Source organism: Musca autumnalis, unplaced genomic scaffold (genome assembly GCF_047663935.1).
Source record: "Musca autumnalis isolate F117 unplaced genomic scaffold, ASM4766393v1 scaffold_3, whole genome shotgun sequence".
Taxonomy (NCBI): Eukaryota; Metazoa; Arthropoda; class Insecta; order Diptera; family Muscidae; genus Musca; species Musca autumnalis.
This window is the reverse complement of record NW_027411866.1, coordinates 129,827,821-129,837,046: the sequence shown is the minus strand read 5'-3', so window position 1 is coordinate 129,837,046 and position 9,226 is coordinate 129,827,821. Positions and strand designations below refer to the sequence as shown.

At 31.3% G+C, this 9,226-nt stretch overlaps 1 protein-coding gene across 1 annotated transcript in view; it reads right to left on the bottom strand.

The window, feature by feature from the left end:
- Positions 1-2,629: 2,629 nt before the first annotated feature.
- Positions 2,630-9,226, bottom strand: part of NetB (Netrin-B) — a 372,168-nt gene continuing 365,571 nt past the window's right edge. The window contains exons 4-7 of the mRNA XM_073974382.1: positions 8,591-8,680; positions 3,714-3,779; positions 3,389-3,620; positions 2,630-3,017 (exon numbers count right to left, since the gene is read on the bottom strand). Of these exons, the coding sequence (XP_073830483.1) occupies positions 2,876-3,017; positions 3,389-3,620; positions 3,714-3,779; positions 8,591-8,680 (530 nt within the window). The 3' untranslated portion in view covers positions 2,630-2,875. The remainder of the gene's footprint in view (positions 3,018-3,388; positions 3,621-3,713; positions 3,780-8,590; positions 8,681-9,226) is intronic.

Sequence of the window (9,226 nt, the reverse complement as noted above, 5' to 3'; positions counted from 1 at the left end):
CAGGTGATTTTATAGATATGTTTACTGTATATAAGACTTCCTTAAGGGATCTTCTGAAGCATAGATACCTCTTGAGTGTGCCTTCTTTATATAGAGGACTATCTAAACTGGTCTTCTCGAGGTAAAAGACTTCCTAACGGATGGAAGACTTGCGAAAGCTCTATCCTATCAATATCGATACCTCCTTAAGTGTCATATAATATATAAAAGCCGTCATAAAAGAGTTTCCTATAGGTATATGAAAGGGTCTTTGGATCGCCTCCTAAAGACTTTATAAGAGTTGTTCACGTTGGTGAAGGATTGTAATTTGGAATCCCTATCTATTGTGTGTCAAACCATCATACAAAGGATTGATCTGGCCACTCTATCTGGAGCGTGGGATATTGTTTACTGGTTGCTAAGATGGCGCACTCGCTGTAGCTTATTTAGGGAATATGTAGCTGTTTAAGACACTCGTTGTTTTTTCGTTGAACGGAACAGACGTCCGAATAGCGCAATAAAATAAATCGTACTTGTTTTTAAATCGAATTTGAGACCCTTATTTTTTAAATTCAATAAAAAAAGGAAAGTGTTTTCTTTTGTTGAAAATCGCAAGTGCGTGAAATAAAAGTGTTTTATTTATTTTTTAAAGTGCCTGGTTTTCGCCGATGTTGGTTCCAAGTGTGCTCCACCGGTGTTTTTTATTTTGTTGTTGTTGGGATTTGGCCCAAAAGGTTTGAAATAAAACAAGAGTCCTCCTAAGAAAGGTAGAAACCTCATAAGGAAGTCTTCAACCGTCAAAATACCACCTTAGTTGATCATAGGTAGAATAATGGCTTTTAAAATGGGTCTTCTCTTCTAATGCTATACTGCTTGCCCACAAGCGTTTGATGTCGCACCCACACTGAAGACAGACTTTCTATAAAAGTTATTGGTTTTCTCCATAGCCAACAGTCGTATTTGTCATTCAACGCAAAAAGTCTAATAAATCATAACCTATTTAAGGTATTTCTGGAGATCAGCAAATTTAAAGATTTAAGGGAAATGTTAAAATTCCTTCAAAATTCTGTTTTACAGTTTATTTATAAAATCTGAAGATTTTAATATTCGGATGAAACAACATTTTGTTGCGAGATGGACCCTTCGAATAAATTGTTTTGGAAATGTTGGACAATTGTTAAAGAAGTGTAAATCTAACAAAGTACTATTCATTGACATGAGATTCAGACTATCTTCCGAAATGTCTGACGAAAGTGCAGATTTATATAAAATATTTATATATAAACATTTTATTAATTTTGACATACCTTTTCTCTCCCATGAGGAAGATATTCATAATTCGAAGAAACTTTGTACTTAAAAATGTCTTTTTGTACCCATAATTTCCATTCAAAATAGTTTCAAATTTTGAAACAATTTTTGTTTTAATGGATGGATCCTTCTCATAAATGGGATATTGAAGCAAATCTAAACACCTAACAAATTTTTATTCAGTAACAACAAATCCAGACTTTCTTCAGATATATCTGACAAACGTGCATAATTATAATTTTTTTTATATTTAAACATTTTATATATGATTTCATTTATGTATATCGTCATTTTAAATTAAAAAAGAAGAAGAAGGAAATTTCCATTTAAATTTATTTTACAAAAACTTGAGCTATTACTTTTCGGAGGAAAAAGACTTGTTAATGTTTCGCATAAATTATCTCAGGGATATTGAATCAATTCTAAGGAGGTATACATTATACATTGAGAACAGATTCAGACTTTTCAGCTATATGTCTGGTGAAAATACAGAATTATTAAAATATTCATATTTAAAGCTTTTGGCATTGTTATGAAAAAGTTTCGCTCTCTCCCTTGCAAAAGAAAAATATTTATAATTCGGAAGAAACTCTGATAAACTTATTCGTCGAAAAAGTTGCGTTTGGGTCAATTATTTTAATTCAAAATAGTTGTCAACATTGCTCAGATTTAAATTTAAACATCTTTTTTAAATTCTGGAATTTTAATTAAAAAACCGTTGCTATTTTTAAGAAAATCTTCTTAATTCGGCAGAAATTCTGAAAATTTTTTCTTTGGAAAAATTGTTTTTGAGGAAAATACGAAATTATTAAAATATGCATATTAAAAAAAATATTTATAATTCGGAAGATTCTCTGCTACAACTTTTCTTTGAAGTAAATAGTTTGTTTATAATTTTCATTCAAAACAGTTCAGACATTTTTCCGAAATGTCTGATACGAAATTAATGGGAACATTAATTACCTTAAAATGTTGAATTTTGAAAAATTTAGCCACTCTTCCTTCATTTTTGGTGTTATGATGATAAATTTTTCACTGACACAGTGGGACAAACAAATTAAAATCCGTTCACTCTGTAGCACTCACTGTATATGTGCGTGAACTTGTTGTGTAGTTTTGTAAGCATAATTAAGTAACTTGGCGTTTGCAGTTTGTTTTTTGCTTTTATCTTTCCTGCTGCATCTTTTTTTTTTTTTTTGTAATTGCTATAGTTATTTTGTTAAAAAAAATCACGAAATCGACGAATAAATATTTATAAAGAATATTTGTTTTACATACAATTATTTTTATATAAAAAAAAAATTAAAAATAATAAATTTGTTTTTAAATGCTAGGCGGATTTCTTTTTGTCCTATAAATTGTGGATCTAATAAAAAGTGTATATATATGAGTGTGTGTGAGTGTATGTATAATGTAATGGTGTGTTATTGTGTGTTTTTTTGAGTTGTAATATGTGTGTTGTTTATAGCATTATGCCAAAGAAAGTTAAAAATTTGAGCAAACTGTACAATTTATACAAAATTCTATAACGTTCCAAATGTACGAAATTAAAATCCGTTCTGACATACTCCGCTTCCGGTTCGATTCAACTACATTTACGCGCTCTTCGTTGAAAACGTTTCATGCGCAATGACCATTCTTCTTTCCATTCCAATACCACCGAGCTGGGTCCAATGGCCATATAGCCAGGTGCCGCTTCGGCATCACGACCCAATATTAAATATGTTCTGGAAAAAAAAAAACAAAAATTGATAAGAAAAGAGTAGCATTAACATTAAGTTATATTTTTGGGAGTTTTATACAAACATTACAAAATTATAGAAAATATGATTACAAAATTATAATACATAAAATGAAAATAATACTATAAGACTAAAGTTTAATTATAATAAAAAATATTATAAATATTTGCTTCACTTTTTCTCTTAATAACAATATTTTATTAAAACAACTTTAATTTATTAGTTGATTCATGCTAAAAATATTCTAAACACTTATTTGAATTATTTATTTATTTTAATAACAAAGTATATATTATAACAAAATATAAAAATTAAATTATATTAGCTGAAATGTATGAAAAATGTTCTTCACTTACTTATTCATTTTAATTTTTGGACACTGGCATTCCAAATTTTTACGCGGCACCAACCACATCATGTGACCCCGTGCCAGCATTGAACTCGTTGTACCCATCATGGGGTTGCGTTTAAATATTGTTTGTATATTTATTTCATATTTGAATATTTCGTTTTGGCGTTCGATGGAGAATTTCTCTGTACTGATATCTTGTGATGCCCTATCATGACCAATTACTTTGGCAATAAGAGCTAAGAGAGAAAAAAAGAAGAGCAAAGAAATATGATTTCATCAATTAAATAACATTTTATGACCATCACTCTGGTTTATTGCATATAACCTACCATAATCTTCCATGCAGAATTTATTTAAATTTAATTTCTTGGGTGTTGCTTTGCATTTGCCACAATCTGATGCCATATTGCAGATGGGGTGAATTACAGAAAGAAATATTATGGAAATTAAAGAAACGTTTTAGTAATTGTAATGTAATATTTATACTTATAGAGTAAAAAGGGTTATGGGAAAGGTAATAAATACATTATATATAATTTTTAAATCCGTAAATACTTTTCAGCTAAAATCAAATAATAACGTTACCATATTGCATCTGTGATCATCATTGATGTATTTTCTAATTAAATGATCTATTTCTCACGAATGCTATGTGACAGGATGGTTCGCTCGGTACTGACCGTAAAAAGATTGTTTTCGTGGTTGTTTGGTTCAGTACCCCATGTGCCCAGATTTCTGCAACAGTGCGGTCCCAATCAGTGATAGGCACGTTGATCTAGAGGTTTTCGTTTGTACTCTTGGACCTATATCTCTAGATCTAGAAGATCTCTAATGACGTGTCTGGCAGGGATGCTCACGGCGATAACTCTCAAGTAGGTACCGGTAAAATCTTCGTTTCCTCATAAAGACGGTCTCAAAATATTCAGACCTACTATAGAATAAACATAGCTGAATTGAAAACAACTTTGTTAAATTAAGTTTTTGTATCGAAAACTTTACTGAAACTTCGCATCAAGGAGTTTCTCTACAGAAAAATTTGGTGGAATTGTTTTTTTTTAAACTTGGCTGATTTGCGTGGGAAAAACTTCACTGACTTGTGTTTTTCTTTGTTGAGTTACATTTTTCGAAAAAAAATCGATGAATTGAATGTTGATTGAGTTGTAGTCCACTGAATAACATGTTTCATAAAAAACACACACGAAAAAAGGCGTTGTCACGGCGTGGCGTGTTAGCGTTCAGAGCCACACACATTACGTTCAAAGGCAGCGCTAAGCGATAGTCATGACAGCACAACTAAATGGGCAAATACCCATTGTTGTTGTAAAAACAAAAATGCATTTGAAAGAAGAAAAGTTCGATGACAGCGAAGCCGCTCCACATCCGATACGTCTGAAGAGCCTCTGCCAAAGGCGAAACATGGATGTCACATAGTGGTCGTTGTGTCGGTTCGAATTACGAATTAACGTTTTATATAGAAACTGCTTGCGGAATTTACTTTTTCTATAAAAAAAACTGTGGCTGAATTGAATATTTCTATAGAAAAAGTTGGCAAAATTGACTTTTTCTATAGAAATAATTTGGCAAAATTGAGTTTTCCATAGAAAAAGTTTGCTGAGATGATTTTTGTATCTAAAAAGTTGGCTGAATTGACATTTTCTATAAAAATAGTTGGCAAAATTGACTTTTTCTATAGAAGCAAATGGCTGAATTGACTTTTTCTATAAAAAAAACTGTGCATGAATTGAGTATTTCTATAGAAATAGTTGGCTGAATTGGCATTTTCTATAGAAATAGTTGGTAAAATTGACTTTTTCTATAGAAAAAAAAACTTTGGCTGAATTGATTTTATATACAGAAAAAGTTCGCTGAATTGAGTTTTTCTATAGAACAAGTGTACCGATTTGAATTTTTCTATAGAACAAGTTTGCTGAATTGACTTTTTCTATAGAAAAAGATTGCTGAATTGCCCATTTTCAATAGAAAAAGTTGGCTGATTTGACCTCTTCTATAAAAAAAAACTTTTGCTAAATTGATTTTATATACAGAAAAAGTTCGCTGAATTAAGTTTGTTTATAGAACAAGTGTACTGCTGAGTTTTATTTATAGAACAAGTTTCTGAATTGACTTTTTCTATAGAAAAAGAGTGCGGAATTGCCTTTGTTCTGTAAAAAAGTTAGCTCAATTTAAACTTTTTATAGAAACAGTTTGCTGAATTGACTTTTTGTATAGAATAGGTTTGCTGAATTGCCTTTATTTCTATAGAAACATGTTGTCCAATTTAAATTTTCTGTAGAAACATTTTGCTGAATTGACTTTTTCTATAGAAACATTTTGCTGAATTGACTTTTTCTATAGAAAAAGTTGGCTGAATTGACATTTTCTACAGAAATAGTTGGCAAAATTGACCTTTTCCATAGAAAAAGTTGGCTGAATTGACCTCTTCTTTAAAAACTAACTTTTGCTGATTTGATTTTATATACGGAAAAAGTTGAATTGACTTTTTCTACAAAAACTGTGGCTGAATTGAATATTTCTATAGAAAAAGTTGGCTGAATTGACCTCTTCTTTAAAAACTAACGTTTGCTGATTTGATTTTATATACGAAAAAAGTTCGCTGAATTGAGTTGTTCTATAGAACAAGTGTACTGAACTGAGATTTTCTATAGAACAAGTTTGATGAATTGCTTTTTTTCTATAGAAAAAGTTAGCTCAATTTAATTTTTTTATAGAAACAGTTTGCTGAATTGACTTTTTGTATAGAATAGGTTTGCTGAATTGACTTTTCTATAGAAAACGTTTCCTGAATTGACTTTTTCTATATAAAAATTTAGCTAAATCCACTTTTAATACAGTAAAACTTCGATGAATTGACTTCATTAGTTGAAAAAAGTTGGCTGAGTTGATTTTTGTATGTAAAAAGTTGACATTTGACATTTTCTATAAAAACAGTTGGCAAAATTGACTTTTTCTATAGAAGCAAATGGCAGAATTGACTTTTTCAATAAAAACTGTGGCTGAATTGAATATTTCTATAGAAAAAGTGGGCTGAATTGACATTTTCTATAGAAATAGTTGGCAAAATTGACTTTTTCTATAGAAAAAAAAACTTTGGCTGAATTGATTTTATATACAGAAAAAGTTCGCTGAATTGAGTTTTTCTATAGAAAAAGATTGCTGAATTGCCTATTTTCCATAGAAAAAGTAAGCTCAATTTAAATTTTATATAGCAACAGTTTGCTAAATTGACTTTTTGTATAGAATAGGTTTGCAAAATTACCTTTTTTTCTATAGAAGCATTTTGCTCAATTTAAATTTTCTATAGAAACAGTTTGCTGAATTGACTTTTTGTATAGAATAGGTTTACTGTGTCTGAATTGAATATTTCTATAGAAAATGTTGGCTGAATTGACATTGAAAAAGTTAGCTGAATTGACTGTTTCTATAGAAAAGGTTTGCTGAATTGTTCTATAGAAAAATTTTGCTGAATTGACTTTTTCTATTGAAAAAGTTTGCTGACTTGACTTTTTCTATAAAAACCCGTATTCTGAATTTATTTTTTCTATAGAAAAAATTGCTGAATTGATTTTTTTGGTAGAAAAGGTTTGCTGAATTGACTTTTTGTATAGAGAAAGTTTGCTGAATAGACTTTTTCTATAGAAAAAATTAGCTAAATCCACTTTTAATACAGTAAAACTGCGATGGATTGAGTTTTTATATAGAAAGAGTTTGCTGAAGTGATTTTTTCTAAAGGATATTTTCCCTTAATTGACTTTTTTTATAGGAATAGTTGGCTGAATTAACGTCTTATGTAGAAAAGTTGTAAAATTTAGCTGAATTTTCCTTTGCTATAGAAAATGTGCGCTGAACTGACTTCTTTATAGAAAAAAATTGTAGTCAAGTCTTCTATATCTATATTCTATTCGATCGTTCCAGTTCGGTCCTTCGGATGACATCTGCACAGTGTTGCCGAATTTGACGATTTATCGTCATTTTGACGATTTTTCACGTAAGCCAGGAATTCAAGAAATAAAAGACGATAACCACATTTCGACACAAATTTCACGAACGATTTTAAGGAAAACAATGTTCCAAACCCGATTTTTGAACTTTTTTGATATTTTATAGCAATTTTCATAGTTTTTGCCCCACATTCAAATTACATCAGACGAAAATTTTCGTTTAGTTTTGTTAATGGATGAACATCTTCCTTGAAAAGTTTTCGAGATAAAATATTCATTAATTATATTTTGTTGTAAAAAATATGAATCCAGCTTTATTAACATCCTACTAATGCCCTCTTTAAGTTGTCAGCCAGTTATGAATGACAATTTTTATAGATTTACGACTGCCCAAAAGTATCATCTTCTGAGAGCTGTTCTTATAGCGGTACTTAAGTGATATTGGGTTAGATTTATTGCTGAGTGTTGTATATCTTATGTTGTCAGTCTCATTCACAAAAATATCAGCGAAAAATCGCATTAAACGGTAACCAAACCAAGTTTTGGACCATGCTGACGATTTTCCAAATTTTGTTGACGATTTGACGATTTTTTTGACGATTTCCGATCAAAAAACAGTCGGCAACGCTGCATCTGCAACACCATGACTGTTCAGTCGCAAGGCCTGATCTAGTTCGTTACTCGACTGATATGTTTGGGTATGGTGTATAATGCTGTTGTGATACTGTGAATTTTCAGAATCCATTTTGATATTTGGCAACTTGGAAGCAGCTTCTCATTATAGGGGAAATAGTACCTGTAGAATCTTTGCTACTTGCAACAGGAGGACACCAGTCTGTACGTATCGCCTCTGTTGGCATTCTTGCCTGGCTTCACCCTACCAACTTTCCAGGCTTCTAGTAAAATATTGGTGATTAACGATAAATCGAGGGCACTTGTCAGATACTCAATTTCGGGTTCATGTGGTTGATTAAGCATTGCCATTGCAATATGGCTCATCATTCTATCATCATAGAAAGACCTACGGAAAATCTTAAATTCATTCTGTAGAAACCCCAATAGAAAATCTTCTCTGTATTGATGACCTATAGGAAATTAAATTTCTAGAAGACTAATAGTTGGTCTCCTATTTATAGAGGACCTATCTATCTGTATAAAATATATGATTTTCATATTATTTCCCCATAACCCTTTCATATAACAACAGTTTCTCGTATTTTAATTCATGTCATGCTTTTGGTACTTACATTTTTTCATTTCCTCTGCCTGGGTGGGTTCTCTGTATTCACTGACCGCTGCACTTTCAGCCTGTATCATATTTGCATTTGTTGGTACTTCTGTTAATTGGGTTGGTTGTGCAGCACAGAGCAACAGCAGCAGGAACATACAAGGGAGAGTAGTCACAAAAAAGCACATTCACAAAAACGACAACAACATCATCCATCCACAGCGTCCATTGTGGCGTGGTTATTCAAAAACACAGTTTATGGTAAGTGGGCAGTGGACAGTGTTGTTGGCGATGGAGGTGTTTGGAGTAGTTTGAGGTGCCGGTAGTCGTTGTATCGGCAAATGAAATTAAAAGTATATCAGCAACAACAGCAGCCGGCAGCAATGTAACAATAATAAATTTCAAAACAAAGTAGAAGAAGAGAAAAAAATAGAACAACACACACGACAGGCATTAATATCAAATAAATAAAAAAGAAACAGCAACAACAATAATAAAATTGTTGTAATTAAATTGTTTTGCTGTCAGTCACTCAAGTCAGTCAGTCAGTAAGTTAAAAGAACAACTGTTTTGCTGTCCACCTGTGTGGTGTTAGCATTTGGTGTTTTGGTGTGGATGATGGCACCACTACTTCGTTGTAGGTCTTTCTCTGCAG